This window comes from Puma concolor, chromosome B4, assembly GCF_028749965.1.
Source record: "Puma concolor isolate L17-30 chromosome B4, mPumCon1.1.hap2, whole genome shotgun sequence".
In the NCBI taxonomy this organism is placed as follows: domain Eukaryota; kingdom Metazoa; phylum Chordata; class Mammalia; order Carnivora; family Felidae; genus Puma; species Puma concolor.
Genome location: NC_141673.1, coordinates 127,394,847 through 127,412,477, shown reverse-complemented (window position 1 = coordinate 127,412,477; position 17,631 = coordinate 127,394,847). Strand labels below are relative to the sequence as shown.

The window sequence follows — 17,631 nt, the reverse complement described above, 5'->3', positions numbered from 1 at the left end:
CGGTGCACTTTGACACTGGAAGCTAAGAGGGAGAGAGTTCTGGTCCAGGAACGTTGAAAGGCTGTCTTGAAAAGTTACACGAGTTCACAGGCTATAAGAAAACTGCTGAGACCATATGACCCTCACTCAATTTCAAAGTCCAAAGCTATCTGTAAATCAGTCTACCACTTGTGACCTAAAAGACTTGTAGTTCCAAGCTGAAGGCCAAATTATGAAAAGTTAGCCTTCTTTTCAATAACATAACAACCTGAGGAAAACACACTTTAACTACTTTGTCTATATGGGCTTCAAATTAGATCCTTATTACGTTATCTTGGCTTATTTGGGAACTTCTTGATTCTCAATTCTGATTTTAAACTATAAACGTATCCCCTCCATCCCCCCCCATTATGAGATTTGTAATAAGGTTTGTCTTTAAACACATATACATAATGTAGACGTGAACACTGATACATATACACATTGGCCTATGTCCATATTTATGAGTTTTTCTGAAGAAATGGTGGTGAGGAATGACTTTTTTTTATTTAAATGTGATAAGATGTACATAACATAAAACTTGCCATTTTAAGGATTTTTAAGGATACAGTTCAGTGGCATTAAGTACATTTCCATTGGTGTGCAACCACCACCATTAACCATCTCCAGAACTTTTTTACCACCCCAAACAGAACTCTGTACCCATTCAATGCTAACTCTTATTCCCCAGGTACCCCGAACCTTGGTAACCCTTAGTTTACTTTCTATCTCTATGAACTTGATTCATTTACATACCCCATGTAACTGGAATTATAGAAAATTTGTCCCTTTGTGTCTGGCTTCTTTCACCGACCATAATGTCCTCAAGGGTCATCCATGTTGTTGCATGTATCAGAATTTCTTTGTTTTCATGGCTGAATAATATTCCACTGTGTGTATACACTATATTTGGTTTATCCAGTCTTCACCCAAGTTATGTTGGCTCTTTCCTCTTTTTGGCTATTGTGAATAATAGTGCTATGAACATTAGTATACAAATATCTGTTCAAGTCCTTACTTTCAATCCTTTTGGGCATATACTCAGAAGTGAAATTGTTAGATCATAAGGTTAATTCTAGGTTTAATTTTTTGAAGGAATCATCTTCTTTCTACAGTGGCTCACCATTTTATATTTCCACCAGCAATGCACAGGATTCTGATTTCTCCACGTCGAAATGATTGTCTTTTAAGAATAAAAATATTCTGTCTGTTGTCAGCACAGAGCTTGCTTCAGATCCTCTGCCCCCCTCTTTCTCTGTCCCTCTCCTGCTTGTGTGCACTCTCTCTCTCAAAAATAAATAAACATTTTTTAAAAAAAGAATGAAAATATTTTTTATTTTGTGATACAATTTCTGGTCTTATTTCTTTTCATTTCTCTTCTTTCTGTCACTTGCTTTTATCACTGAAATAAAACCACAGGGTTTATAATACAAACAGTCTGATAAGAAACCATAATTCCAAGAAGTCTGAGAGAGAAAGAGAAAGTTTAAAAAGCTAATTCACAGAACAGTCATATAAAATGGGGTCGGAGAGCAGAATTTCCTCCCTAAAATCTGAATGCCACACTACATTCCCTAGAATGTGATGCAAATTCAACTTACAACAAGAAGCTAAGAAGGAAGACAAAAGTAAGCTCTGATGACAGCAAAGTAAAAGAAAATATTTATAAATAAAGAACGGACAATGAAGTTTCGCATTTTACATGGAGGTAGAATTAAAGATAATTGGATAATGTTTACCTACATTTTCTGTAGCTTCCTGATGGAGACATAATCAAGAATTTAGGATTATTTTTTCTGACACTTTCTTCAGACGGCTGTGTAACACTGAATGATGATAATTTGGTCTAAAACATTATATGCATTTGTTTAGATATAATTAAGAAATGTTTAAAGGATGGAATTCAGTAAACATTCAATATTTGAAACAGGCCAGAATTAGAAGCATCATTTTAAAATCAGGAATAATCAATCTGACAATAAAATAAAATAAAATAGGGGCGCCTGGGTGGCGCAGTCGGTTAAGCCTCCGACTTCAGCCAGGTCACGATCTCACGGTCCGTGAGTTCGAGCCCCGCGTCGGGCTCTGGGCTGATGGCTCAGAGCCTGGAGCCTGTTTCCGAGTCTGTGTCTCCCTCTCTCTCTGCCCCTCCCCCGTTCATGCTCTGTCTCTCTCTGTCCCAAAAATAAATAAACGTTGAAAAAAAAAAATAAAATCTTAAAAAAAAAAAAAATAAAAAAATAAAAAATAAAATAAAATAAAATAAAATAATAGGATTCATAAAGCAATTTGTTTAAGCAACATACAAAAACATAATTTCTCAGGTTCACTATACTATGTCTATCATGACACTTTGTAAAATATTCATGTAGATATTCAAACTCCAATGTTCCTAAATTTGTATATACCATAATGTTATAAAGAGAATATTTTACATGTATGTTTAGCAATTTCACATGAAAATATATTCTTGTAAAGCATAATAGCAATTTTTGCTTTACAAAATACAGTAATATAAATTTTTTTAAAAATCAGCATTTTTATGATAAATCCAAATTTCTTTTTAAAGAGAGATAAAGAGAGTTTAGTTAAATTTCAAGAGAGATAAAGAGAGTTTAGTTAAATTTCATCAAAATCAATTCAAAACAGAATTTCAGAGTTACTATCTGGATATGAATAAATAATGTGACCATCTTTCAGAGTTATTTTTAAATTATTCATATAGGATTTTGATTAGTTTAGCTACTACATGCACATTGAGACTATTTCCAAGTAGACGATAACGCTGTTTCACTGTTATCTTCTCAGGAAATCCTAGAAAAGAGAGATAATAATTTACAAGACAATCATTTATAATACAAACTTCCAGAGACAAAAGGATGCATCCTTTAGTAGGAGCACAGTGGTCATTCACATAAATAAGTCCCTGAGGTCTCCACGAAGTTCAATTAAGAAATTGGAATCTGAAGCCAAAAATATTATCTAAAATTACAATGCCTCAACCATGTGACATTATCCTATCATATAACATATATTATGCTCAGTGCACACATAATTACACACATACCCTCCGCAAAACTCACAGAAATCTGTATATCAACACACTTTAGGAAAAACTGTGGCTACCATTATTTCACAGTTGTTTTCCTTTAGTTAAAAACCGCTTTATGGAGATAAAATTCACCCTTTTAAAATATACAAGTCAATGGTTTTTAGGACAGTCACAGAGTTTTGCATACATCTCCACTATTTAATTCCAGAATATGTTTATTGCCTCACAAAGAATGTGGCCCACAGCTAATAACATACTCAAAAGTAAAAAGCTAAACATTTTCCTCTAAGATCAGGAATAAGACAAGGATGCCCACTTTTGCCACTTTTATTCAACAAAGTATTGGAAGTCTTACCCAGAGCAATTAGGCAAAGAAAAAGAAGTAACAGGCATCCAAATTGCAAAAGTAAAACTGTCACAATTTGCCGATGACATATTATACACAAACCCCCCAAAGACTCCACCAAAAAAGCTGTTAGCACGAATACATGAATTCAGTGAAGCCTCAGGATACAAAATTAATATACAAAGATCTGTTGTGTTTCTACACACTAACAATAAGCTATCAGAAAGAGAAATTAAGAACACAATCCCATTTACAATCCCATAAAAAAGAACAAAATACCTACAAATAAAATTGATCAAGAAGGTAAAAGATCTGTATGCTAAAAACTGCAAGACACCAAAGAAAGAAATGAGACACAAATAAATGGAAAGATATCTTGTGCTCATGGATTGGAAGAATTATTATTAAAATGCCCAGTATCCAAAGCAATCTACACAGTCAATGCAATACCTATCAAAATTCCAAGGGCATTTTTGACAAAAACAGAATACACAATCCTAGAATTCATATGAAACCACAAAAGATACCAAACAGCCAAAGCAATCTTGTAAAAGAAGAACAAAGCTGGAAGCATCATGCTCTGATATACAAAAATTAATTCAAAATGGACTGAAGACTAGAATGTAAGAACTGACACCACAGAACCCCTAAAAGAAAACAGGCAGTAAGCTCCTTGACATCAGTCTTGGCGACAATTTTTTTGAATCTAACTCCAAAAGCAAAGTCGAAAAAGCAAAACTAAACAAGTGGGACTATATCAAACTAAAAACCTTTTACACATCAAAGAAAATCATCAACAAAATGAAAAGGCAACCTACAGAATGGGAGAAAACATTTCCAAATCATATATCTGATAAGGGGTTAATATCCAAAATATATTGAGGGCATGTATATTAATTGTGCAGCCGCTATGGAAAACAGCATGGAGGTTCACCAATGAATTAAAAATAGAACTACCATATGATCCAGCGACTCTACTTCTGGGTATTTGTGGGATAAAAATGAAAACACTAATTCGAAAAGATATATGCACCCCTATGTTCACTGCAACATTATTCACAATAGCCAAGATATGGAAAGAACTTACACACACACACACACACACACACACACACACACACACACACACGAATTATTATTCAGCCATAAAAAAGGAATGAAATATCACCATTTGCAACAATACAGGTGGACCTTGAGGACATTATACCAAGTGAAGTAAGTCAGAGAGAAAAGGACAAACACTCTATGATCTCACTTATAATGTGGAATCTAAGAAACAAAGCAAGCAAAGAAAAAAAAATATCACACTCACAGATACGGAGAATAGACTGATGGTTGGGGGGGGAGGGGCTAAATGGGTCAAAGAGGTCAAAAGGTATAAACTTCCAGCTATAAAATAAACAAGTCATGGAAATGTCATTTACAGCATGGTGTAGACTACAGTTACTAGTACTATATTGTGTATTTGAAAGTTACTAATAGGTCTTAAAAGTCCTCATCACAAACAAAAAATGTTTGTAACTATGTCTGATATATGGCAATGGATGTTAACCACACTTTTTGTGGTGATCATTTCTCAATGTATACAAATATCAAATCATCCCATTGTATACCCAAAGGTATTCTAATGTTACATCTCGATTATACTTCAATTTAAAAAAAAAAAAATAAAGCTGGTACCCATTAGCAATCACTCCCCAGCTCCCCTCCCTGCCCCTGAAGTACTAATCTACTTTCCATATCTATGGATTTGCCTATTCTGGACATTCCATATAAATGGAACCATACAATATGTTGTCTTTTGTTTCTGGCTTCTTTCACTTAGCATATTTTCAAGGTTCATTCATTCATCACAACATGATGTAGCGATACTCCATCCTTTTTTTAACTAAATAATATTCTATCGCACGGATATGCCACATTTTATTTATCCACTTATCCATTGATAGATATTGGGTTGTTTCTACTTTTTGATTATGAATTATTCTCTTGTATACATTTTTGTGGAGACATGTGTTTTCAGTTCTCTTGGATATATACCTAGGGATGAAAATGCTGACTCATACAGTAACTCTATGTCTAACATTTGAGGACTTGCACACTGTTCTTCAGAGCAGCTGTACCATTTTATATTCCCACCAGCAGTGTACAAGGGATCTGATTTCACCACATCTTTACCAACACTGTTATTGTTTGTCTTTTTGTGAAGTGGTATCTTATTGTGGTTTTGATTTACATTTCCTTAATAACTAATGATGCTGAACATCTTTTCATGTGCTTATTGGCCATCTGTCTATCTTCTTTGGAAAATATTCAAATCCTTTGCCCATTTTTTAATTGGATTATTTCTTTTTATTGTTGAGTTATAAGAGCTCTTCATATATTCTGGATACAAGTCCCTCACAGTTGTTTTTTATATTCTGCTTCCACAAATGGGCTTTCTCACATTGGACTTCTATTTTGCTACATTCTTTTTCAAAACAAATGGCCCATAGATACAACATTTGCTAGAACAGAACCTTGCAAGTATCAACATAAAAGACTGTCCGTGAAGTATACCCTGTAAGGTTAGTTACCATTTTCATATTCAGTATCCTCTGGCACACAATTAAATAAAGGAAAGGCAATTTAGATAATAAGATGAAGGAAATAATTAAAAAGTATTAAGAAAAGCAAAATACATATTTTGTGAGGACCAGAAGGTAGAGTTGACTGTGATAAAATTGCTTCATCAACACTTTACATTATACTTACTGCAATAAAAGAAGTGGTCACATAATAAAATTACATATGCAATTGAGCAAGATCATAAAATTGCCATTATAAAGATAATATGTCTTAGGCAAGCACATTAGTCATCTGAAAAATTATTTCATTCAAATGAGCCAAAGATGCAACTATATCACAGACTTTTAGAATATCCCAGGGATGACCTCGTGTAATATTAAGATTATATCACAGGGCAAGAAATGTTTGAAAGCAAACAAGTGAGATTTGTAAAAATGACATATATGTAAGGGTGCTTGCGTATTTTATATACAGATACAGCTTTTTTTAAATTAAAAGGTGACTTTTTAGAAACTTAGGTACACTAAAAAGAATAATGATGCTCAAAAACACAGAAACATAGCATTAACAAGGTCAAGATAGCAGCTTTCATTCTGTAAGTGTAGGTCAGCGTCCGCTTCCCAAGCTCACTATCTCACGAGTGCATACGACTAGTGACAAAGAAAACCAGCACACGATGTACGGAAGGATCGATGCAAAACCCTCGTTAACAGTGCAGCTCAAACAACGCCCATTTCAGATTCAGACTCGATAATGTTGGAAGCACACGGGAAGGACATTTCTGTCACAGTGCTGCTCAGGGGTGATGTCAGGTCAATACTGATCATACAAATATATCACATATTTTAAAAGAAGGTGAAGTAATTTAAAGACTTCCGTGTATGCGCATTTGCAGAGAGCTTTGAAAAATTCTAACTTACATATGTGAAATTTTCAAATGAGAAGTATTTATGAAGTAAAGGCTATGAAAGCAAATAAATGTCCGTTGTTTTACAAATAAAAGCTGACATTTGAATTTGATGTTGTATGTCAGAAAGTGTGTAAGCATTTTACACGTTACCTCATTTAACTGTCACTAGGACCCTCTGACACTGGCGCTGTGATGACCCCCACTCCACACATGTGTAAACTAAAGCAGGGAGGGGTTGAGGTGCAGCTAGGACTCAAACTTGGCCAGTCTGACTCTGGGGTCCCTGCTGCCTTTCAGTGTTACCACAGTGACTGCTCCTACTGAAAGAAACGAGCACTCAAAACGTAGGAATTTGTTATTAGACACTCAATTTCTTTTCTCTCTTTAGTACTACGGAAAGTACCTTTGATTGTTTATCTAAAAAAGAAAAAAAAATAGTAAGCAAATGAGCAGACTGGGAATTAATTTCTTGAGTCCAATTCTCAGCTCTTTATTTGTTTTATGATGTTCTCACTTTACTGTGTGACGTAGACTAAGACAAGGAAAGTTTGTGTTTTCCTTAAATAACACTCCCCAGGATATTTGTGACTGAATGAGATCACCAAGAAAAAGGCAGAGAGTTACAAAATAAACCTGGTTGCCGTGACTACCCTTCAAGAACCAATTACCAAGAGGACAGTCAAATTATATAGTCAGTTTCTTCCCAACGTACAGAAGGATGTGCTCCAAAACCTCATCTGTAAATCTACCATTTAGAATTTAAAACATGATCTATTTAACCCGTCATCTGCTTCAAAAATAGTACTGTATTAATATTACAACAATACTGGATTTAGACAAGTTCCACTTTTCTGCTTTCAAACTCCCAGAGTTATCAAAAACACACTGTGTCCTTGTGTAGTCCTGGAACACGTTAGGGAGGTCTGTCTCTCTCCGGTCGGCGCGAGCCAGGTACTGGGAACACAGCCACCCCAGCCTAAGACACTGACGGTGTCAGTATGGCCGAGAGCACAGGCACCAAGAAAGTGGGATCAGGGATGGGGCAGGGACTCTGCAAAGCCCAAGCAAAGACAACCTGTCCAATCTCTTAACAGCATCCATCCCTGGATTTCCTGGACTACGAAGGAGCTAGGACTTTGTCTTTCTCACTCTGTATCTGCATTTTTGTTCTTGAGATTCCCTGCTTTAGTTTAGACTCCGTAATCTTTGGTTGCTTCTGGCAGCTGTGCTGCTGACCCACCCTTTTTTTTCCACGCGGAAGACTCCTTCCTAGACCACCTCTCCACCTTCTTGTTTCTCTCCTTATAGGGAGGACAAAAGGTACATAACTGATAAGAATGTATCTCTGAGAAGAAATACAAATACACTTACCACCAAGAAAACAAAATCCTCAGCCACCTTTTAATTTCTTCACAAAAAGGACAAACCTACACATTATTTCACAAGATCTATGTGGGGTTATTAGAACAGGACCTCTGGTATCAAGAAAGTAAGTTGGAGAAGGACATGCTATTAGCAACCATCGGTGGGGAGAGGTGAGGAATTGCAAATTTGGCCCTTGTCCCCTGAAAACCACTTGGGACCATGACTGGAGTAAAGGGAGAGAGAATGGAGCCTGAAAGGAAGGGGCTGAGGCAGGTTATGAACAGAAGCAGAAAGAGGAGGGAAGGAAAATGTCAAAAATGGCACCATCAGGAAAGGAAGAAGGTTTCTTACGTCCATCTGTCTGGGCAAGGGTCTATTCATCAAATACACACAAGAGTCCTTGATGAATTCTGGGACCTTAAACGAAAGCTGGGGTCTGTGTATCTCACATACCGAAGTCTGGAGGAAATCCAAGGAGATTTGCTATTTCTTTAGGAGTGAAATACCGAAGTTTAAGCATTGATAATTTTGTTATCTTTTCTTCTTGTGACAAATTGGTGAGGGATTTGTAGACATTCTCAATCTGTAAGAAAACAGCCAGGATAACTGATAAAGTAGAGTGCAAGCAGATTTGTTAAGATAAGATCATCTCTTGTGATGCAGTTTAAAAAGGATGAACATACATGTATGTATTGTATGTGCTACAATACACGGGAGCAAAACGCACAGGGCAAAACATCCCCTGCAATAAACTCTATAATTGTTTCATCAATGGCAATGTAAACTTTGAAATCGTAATGTTTAAAAATGAAAAGCTTAGGGGCGCCTGGGTGGCTCAGTCGGTTAAGCGTCCGACTTCAGCTCAGGTCACGATCTCACGGTCGTGAGTTCGAGCCCCGCATCGGGCTCTGGGCTGATGGCTCAGAGCCTGGAGCCTGCTTCTGATTCTGTGTCTCCCTCTCTCTCTGCCCCTCCCCCGTTCATGCTCTGTCTCTGTCTCAAAAATAAATAAACGTTGGGGCGCCTGGGTGGCGCAGTCGGTTAGGCGTCCGACTTCAGCCAGGTCACCATCTCGCGGTCCGTGAGTTCGAGCCCCGCGTCGGGCTCTGGGCTGATGGCTCAGAGCCTGGAGCCTGTTTCCGATTCTGTGTCTCCCTCTCTCTCTGCCCCTCCCCCGTTCATGCTCTGTCTCTCTCTGTCCCAAAAATAAATAAACGTTGAAAAATAAATAAATAAATAAATAAACAAACAAACGTTAAAAAAAAAATGAAAAAAAAAATGAAAAGCTTAATGTTGAGCAAATCAGGAAACATTCAGTTTACCTATTATTTCTGAGCCCTCAAAAATGAAACTGTAAGAAATAAACAATGGCAATAAGACGTGAAGAAATACAGTGAAAGACAAGAAGAAACCTGATCAACCAAGGAAATCAATTTCATAATGCTAATAAGTGGATCATTAAAATGTTCAATGTTTATGATCAACTTCATCAAATTAAGATATTTTCTTAAAATGATAAAATACACTTGGTAAATTTAACTTCTCAGATTCATTCATTTGCCTCTGATAGGATTTTTACCATGGGTAAATTGTACTAATGGTAAGTTCAAATCAGGATAAAAGAAGATAATGTGATTTCAGTCCAAAATTATGCAAAAATATGAGATATTTTTGCAGTAAGTATATCAAGCTTGTTTGTTTTTAAACTATCTTTTTTTTTAAAGTTTATTTATTTATTTTGAGGGAGTGAGAGAGAGAGAGTGCATGAGCAGAGGAGGGGCAGACAGAGAGAGGGAGAGAATCCACACTGTCAGCACAGATGCCAACATGGGGCTCGATCTCACAAACCACAAGGTCATGACCTGAGCTGAAATCAAGGGGCAGATGCTTAACCGACAGAGCCACCCAGGAGCCCCTCAAGCTTGTTTTCAACCATGATGCCATGAAGAGTTTACAAGTGAAGTATTAATGAAGAGTCTTGCTGAGATGTAGATTTCTGTCCCTAAAAGGCAGTTTTATAATGTGTGATCCAAAGAAAGCCTCCAATATTAAGATATTTGTACATAATTTTAGAGAACATTAACTACTGTATGCTGCATTTCAATTTACTCCTTATGGAATAAAAAGAATACCAAAGGTAAGAATAATAACAGAGAAAGTGAAACAAAATATTCTTTGTACATAAACTCATCTAGCAATGAGAAACAAAAAAGATTTATCCTATAGTAAAGAATTATTATATACACTATATTATATGAAAATATGAATAAATAACGTATATTAATTCTGAATTAGACATGTAAAATTATTTTAATATTCTCAGATCTTAAGTCTTAAACATAGTTTTCAAGTATTTTAGCTCTAAAGCATATACGATACCTGCACGTCCTCTGAGGTCTGCAACACAGATCCTGTCCCTTCTATGTAGCTTCCATAACTGAAAGATTAATATGTATGTTATGTAGCATCTGATGTACTTGTTGATGTGAAATTTCTTAAATATTTCTTGAATGAATTAATCAATCTAAATAGTTACATCCTTCTGAAATTGTCTGAAACACATCAACATGCTTTGTAAGTGAAAAGTTGCCAGATGAGACACAAGATAATTCTATTTAAATTTCTCAGACACTAAATTCGGCATAGTTTTTTGAGTTGTGTAAAAACAACGCTGAGTCATGCATTATTACCATTTCTTTGTATTAACTGTCAATTTCTTACTGTTCATCATAGAAAGCATGAGTTTGTTAGGACTTTATATCCAAAGGCTTTTCAGTATCAACACTCCTGGCACGTTAAACCAAATGTTATGTAGGTGAAAACAAATTGTCACTATTTCTCATAATGCCTGAACCATCACTGCTCCTCATGAGCTGAAAACCACACTCTCCAAGACCACGACAAACACAGGCCCACTGAATGTGCGTCTCCCTCTCACTGTTAACGCAGTAGGTTTGCACTCTTTTTCATACAACAAAGAGACCCCTGTATAAGAAACTGTATTAAAAGTACAAAACCCTACAGAAATGCAAGTTATTAGAAATATTTCTTCCCCTAAAATCACTGCCAAGCTAGCTGTTTAAAATATTATCATTATTTTTTTCCCTAATAGATAAAGTGAGAGAAAGTTACACCAGGAAGAATATTTTTGCAAATCTGTTTTCTCACATACCACGTATGTGTGTGTGTAGATAGATAGATAGAAAGAAAAATGTTTATACTATTTACACTAAAAAATACTTTTATACTAAGGCTTCCTTTATACCATCTTTATAATTACAAATGAATTTCAAGGTTGTTTTTTATTACCAAATTGATAAGTCTTGTCTTATCGGACTTGGAAACAGACAACAGCTGAGTACAGTCTTTGAAGGCAATGGAAAGTAATAAACCTGATACCCTGGAAGTCCAAGGGCAGAGCACGATAAAAATCAGAATAAATCTGGTATGGTTTTATCAGGAGCAGAGTGTGCATGAAAGCTAGCTAGCTAGTGGGTGAAAAGAGAGGGCCTCAAGTTTCAAATCATACGGTTTACTCATCCCCAGGGGTGGAGTTAACAAAGCAGAGATAGGGGTCTTTTACAAAATTTTCTGGAAAGGCCTAATTTTCCCCTTCTTTGTAGGTTTTAAAACATTGATGAAAAATATTCTAACATTCAAAAAATAACCCAAAGGTAACCAATAAAAGACACTGTGATATATATACCATGAGAATAGAAAGTTCTTTATGTACTCATGTGTAATAATATCCAATTTATATTGCATAATGAAAAAAGTACATAATAATAGATATAGTATGTTACCATTTACTTAATAAGGTGGTAAAAATATACATGTATATTTAAATACACCCTCATACATAATACCTTGGGAAGATTAGACAGCAAATTGAAATCACTAATTTCCTGCATGTAGGCAGGAAAACTGGATAAGCAAGAGATAGAGAAAGGAATTTCACAATCTTTGTACCTTTTGAATTTGGAACCATAAAAATATATTACTTATTTTAAAAACTGAATGAGGGCGCCTGGGTGGTGCAGTCGGTTAAGCGTCCGACTTCAGCCAGGTCACGATCTCGCGGTCCGGGAGTTCGAGCCCCGCGTCAGGCTCTGGGCTGACGGCTCAGAGCCTGGAGCCTGTTTCCGATTCTGTGTCTCCCTCTCTCTCTGCCCCTCCCCCGTTCATGCTCTGTCTCTCTCTGTCCCAAAAATAAATAAATGTTGAAAAAAAAAAACTGAATGAAATTTAAATATGCTCTAATGTGCATTAGATGATTTAACTTTATTTCTTGATATTAAAATTTAATGTCTTCTTATACATTTGATCATGAGAGTGGACATAAATTTTGAGGTCTGATGTGCCATAAAAAGAAAGGTGCTAAAAAGTAGCAATTCAGTATCAATAGAAACCATGTTTCCACCATGGGTAATTAAGCTCTTATGAAGGTCACCAAACAAATGGCATTGTGTTTTATGAGCACTTTTGTGGGCTGTGCACATAATGTTCTGCCAGAAGGAATTTTTACTCGTGCATTCTATTGGAACACGAAAGCAGGCAATTAAGGGCAAAAAAAAAAAAAAAAAATCATTCTAGTAGAAACATTTTCTAAAATGGTCCTTATTTTGAGAAGAACTAAAAGAAACAATAACGATAAAAACCTGTCTATTTTGAATATGCCATTTTAAAAGTCTCTTTAAAACCTACCCTTTGGTAAAGCATGTGGACCTTCTGCAAGTGGGCTTAACAATGTCTAACAAAAGAGCGTATCGCAACAGTGACTTTGGTGGTAAAAAATACTGATTCGTGTCAATGTCATCTTCAAGAAAATCTTTTAGCATTTGCACAGAGAGATCACTGTCCTGCTGATGTTTCCGGTCAATTTCTTCTATAGTTTCAAGCTTAAAAAGAATGGCTTCTTTTCCAGAACATTGTCTGCCATTATCAAAGCAAATATTTGGTTCCATTTTCTTTCTTTCAATTTTATTTTCTGCAACTATTGTATTTTTTTCTGGATGTTCAGATTCAAGTTTGGGGAACTCCTTCAGCACCTGGCATTAAGTAAAAATACATGACCTGTTAAAAGATTTATTAAAAAATAAAAGATAAATTAATAATGCCCCAACAACATTATGCAAAAAAATCTCTTTAGCCTTTACAGAGTTGTCAACAAAAATACAGAAACTGGATTTACTTGTATGTATACAAGTTATTATAAGTTTTTCATCATATAGCTGTAGTGTCCTCAGGCTACAGATGATTTATTTCCTGGAGTTACTGTTTCCTATATTTATTAATGAAAACATTCAACAAATAGGAAGTATGTTGAATACAGATACAGTATCATATTTAAAAAAGAAGTTTAGAAAGCAACTTTAGTTACAGAATGACTAAGTCAGCAGAATAAAAGGCATAGCATTTAAAAAAATAAAAAGAAAAGAGAGACAGCAACATTAACATTTCCAGAAAACGTGCACCGGATCAAAATTTGCCATATTCCTTCATTAAAAAAGAAAAGCTGGAACATACCCATGATCTACAGGGAAACTAGTAATTACGAAAAGGAAAGCATGTTTCCCCCTGAAAGGTTATTTCTCTTTGTGAGTCCCATAGGAAAACTTTGCTCCTGCAAAACATATAAGCATACATAATGTCCTATTTTGTGAAAGAAAAATAGTTCCCGGAATTTTTAATGATGATTGTCTTTGTGAATATAGTTTACATACCATTTTGGGAACTGACCGCCACGGAAAGGCAGATGTATTGGTATCGTATTGCAAGGGATCCAAATGACACTATTGACCCCCTGCTAGGAGGACGTGGCTTTTGAGTTCTCACCTGTGATTGTTAAGAAGAGCTTCACCGAACCAGTGACAGTCCCTGTTTTCCACAGCAATTTTAACAGAAATATGTACAGTTGTTTGCACAGTTAGAGATCCTATCTATAGCAATAGAGCATTTTATTCTGGCTTGTAGTAATCACTGTATTTTAATTAATGAAGGCTATATAGCACTGACCTCAAAGAAAACGCAACCAATGGGTTAGAATACTGTTAAGCCAGTTTTAAGCCAGTATAATTGAGTTTTATCTGAAACAATCAATGGCTTCTATTGGGGGGAAAACGACAGACGCAAAATAGTCAATGGTCAGAAGGGAAATTACAGGGGAGAAAAGGAGGATAACAGCACTAATAATAGTTTTTACAACCTTTAACTTCTATTTTCTTCTAATAATGAAAGAAAAGTTTTTATTTTTTGTCTTGTTTAAAGCAATAAACGGCATCGGGAGAGGAAAAAGGTCTAGGAGTTGGACCTAGGTGGTGGTCTATATTATAGGCTCAACAGGACACATGTAAGCTCCTACAAAGTCATTCTTGAAATAAATTAGCAGACTGAAATAAACTTACATAATAATAATAATAATTAATAATAATAATACCACCTGACCAGGAGCTTGAAAAGGCAATGGTTCTGACTGAAGCTTTGCAATGAGGAAATACCGTAGCCTTGAATTTGGAACGCCGAGCTGCAAGTGAAGCAAGCAGTTAGTTACTGTAGGAAATTAAAGAGACATGAATCGACTGTGAGCACCCAAGTAAAAAACGACTCATACAGTAATGCATTTAGTTTCTGTCAGAAAAGTTCTATTATTGATTTGTGGAAGATATTTTTGTAGCAAATTCTCAAACCTTTTAAGTTGCTTTGTACCTTTACTTGAATGAACAGAGATTGCATGGGATGAGTCATAGGTCTCTGAGTCACTTTCATTTTGTAATTCCCAGGTAAGAAATTATATAGACATCCTTACATTCATTATTAATAGTAATCATAAAAAGTAAAATTCGGCTATGGCTATTTTTGGCAATTTATTACCTCCTTTTATTAAAAAAGGAGGATACACTAATTTTAAAGTTAAAAGGCAATAAATATGAAATAAACCTAATGAGACCAGACATAATGCCAATTTCCATAGTACATGTACTTTTTAAATGGGTTTTCTTTTTAATTTCAGGACAAATAACTGTATAATAGGCTAAAGATAATAAATAGGAGGTTAACAAACACAATGGCAAAAGAAAAAACAGACGGTGATACTTGTAATATAAAAGATCTACCAAATATCTTCTCTTAACCACCTCCTTTGATTTCATATCCATGAAATAGCAGTCATGTTTGCATTTTGTTTTATTTTAATTGAAGTCTAGTTAACATACAGTGTTATATTAGCTTCTGGTGTACAAAACAGTGATTCAACACTTGCAAACACAACGCGGTGCTCATCAGGGTAAGTATACTCATTAATCCCCATCCCCTATTTCACTCATCCCCAACCCTCATCCTTTCTTGGTAACCATCAATTTGTTGTCTGTAGCTAAAAGTCTGTTTCTTGGTTTATCTCTCTTTTTTGTTTTCCTTTGCTCTTTTGTTTTGTTTCTTAAATTCCACATGAGTGATATCCTATGATATTCGTCTTTCTCCGACTTATTTTGCTTAGCATTACCCCCTCTCGCTCCGTCCCTGTTGCTGCAAATGACAACATTTCACCATGTTTGCATTTTAGTGATATGTCCCCAAAAGACTACCTAGAAAATTATCATCTGTTCATTTTGCTATTTTGGATTATTTTGAAGCATTATAAACTACAGTACACCCAATTTGGAAATACCAAATGTCACAGATTTCAAAACACAGTATCCTTTATTTTCTGTGTGGAAATAAATTTACATTTTCTGTGAGCTTCAAGCTATATAATATATATTTTCCATAAAATATGTATATAAATGAATCTATGTGTCTGTACTACATTCTTCAGAAAGAACCATGTCTGAACTAATTTCAAGATTTACATAAAATATTCAAAACAGATCCATTCTTTTTATTGAGTCAAATTCCCTTTGGGAAAATTTATAGAAAAATTTATAATTTTGGTACCTACAGAGGTTGGAGATAACAGAAATTCTTGGTACTGAAAACCGCAATTTTCTATTGTTTGTATTAACAGGTCTCTGAAAGACAAAGACAAAAATAAAGAAAAAAGAAAAGCTTTCACTCTGTGGTTGGAAATGGGGTTCTTATACAATAAATTATACATAAAACTTCATTTTATGTGAAAACTGTGTCGCTACCCAAATTGTTTAGGAAGCGAATGATCCTAGGTCTTTATTAAGTGCAGTACTTGAAAAATTACATTTCTCAAAACAAGATAGAGATAATTTCTATTATAAATAAATAAAGCTGCCAGATAATTTATCCCAACTGGTGAGAGCTAGAATCACTAGTCTACTGATGATATATTTGCTATGGGGATAGAGCTCTGTCTGTAGCAAATCAGATGCGGGAGCTGTTACATACAGACAGTGGCTGATTCAAGGACACAGATACTTTCCCGCTGGGCTACCATCTGAGAGGGCTCTGACACAGGGCTTGCTTCTCCTAACTGGAGGACACAAAATGCCTGTCAACAGGGACATGTCTACTGAAAACATTCCTACTTCTAAAGAAACAGGCAACAATATAAGCAGCTGAAATTGAGAAATACCATTCTCATTTAAATGCGTGATCATTCTGCAAAAATTCCAACATATCAAAATGGGAATCAGGCGAACCTAACTTTGTGAAACTTTACATTATTAATTAGTCAAAATCTGTATTACTGAACAAAATATACAACATATATAAAATGTCAGAATGTATGTGTTTATTTTTAAGATCTTTATTTCACAACGGCTCCCACAATATACCAAGTTTAAGATGAACACAAAGCAAACACATTTTTACCTTGTAGAAGATACTTCAAAACCTTTAACATTTTCTAAAAGAATGTATTTCGGTAATTTTTGTAATCTAAAAACAAAAACAAAAACAAGTAGAATTCTGCACATGTCATTACTAAGAAGTAACAAGTAAAGAAAATCCTTACTTGGAGATATGAGGTAAGTAATTTTTCTGAATTCTTTGTTTTCATAAAAGAATTTTAGAGGGGATAGAGGCAACTCATATTTTATTCATCTTCCCCATAAAAATGGCATACCTAATGAAGCTCGCATTTGAAACGTTAATTTCCAGTGAAGTTTATCAGAAAACATGGGTTCACACAGAGGCTCTGGATTGCACAACTTGCAAAGGGCTATCGTTTACATAGCATGGCAGCTTCTAGGGTTGGCCCCACGTTCCAGGCCATGGGCAACAGGACTCACCAATATTAGCCTTGTTTCCATTGGTACTGTAAGGAGAGGCGATAGAATTTAACTGTTAGACTCTCATTCCCTGTCACTCACTGTAGTGGCAGCCGTGGAAATGGCAAACATTTGTGTGATTCTGTAAGTCGTGGCAGAAGAAATAAATGACATGCAGAGCCTCTGAAAGCTGCATGGA

At 35.4% G+C, this 17,631-nt stretch overlaps 1 protein-coding gene across 9 annotated transcripts in view; it reads right to left on the bottom strand.

Moving 5' to 3' along the window:
* Window positions 1-2,720: 2,720 nt before the first annotated feature.
* The window catches only part of TRDMT1 (tRNA aspartic acid methyltransferase 1), a 78,856-nt gene continuing 63,945 nt past the window's right edge, over window positions 2,721-17,631 (bottom strand). For 7 of the 9 annotated variants that reach the window (XM_086714839.1, XM_086714841.1, XM_086714838.1 and 4 more), the window contains 7 exons: window positions 17,035-17,100; window positions 16,193-16,262; window positions 14,699-14,782; window positions 12,964-13,307; window positions 10,639-10,696; window positions 8,713-8,842; window positions 2,721-2,832 (listed from right to left, as the gene is read on the bottom strand). In XM_086714839.1, the coding sequence (XP_086570965.1) occupies window positions 2,732-2,832; window positions 8,713-8,842; window positions 10,639-10,696; window positions 12,964-13,307; window positions 14,699-14,782; window positions 16,193-16,262; window positions 17,035-17,100 (853 nt within the window). In that variant the 3' untranslated portion in view covers window positions 2,721-2,731. The remainder of the gene's footprint in view (window positions 2,833-8,712; window positions 8,843-10,638; window positions 10,697-12,963; window positions 13,308-14,698; window positions 14,783-16,192; window positions 16,263-17,034; window positions 17,101-17,631) is intronic. The other 2 variants (XM_086714843.1, XM_086714835.1) reach the window with 1 other exon arrangement.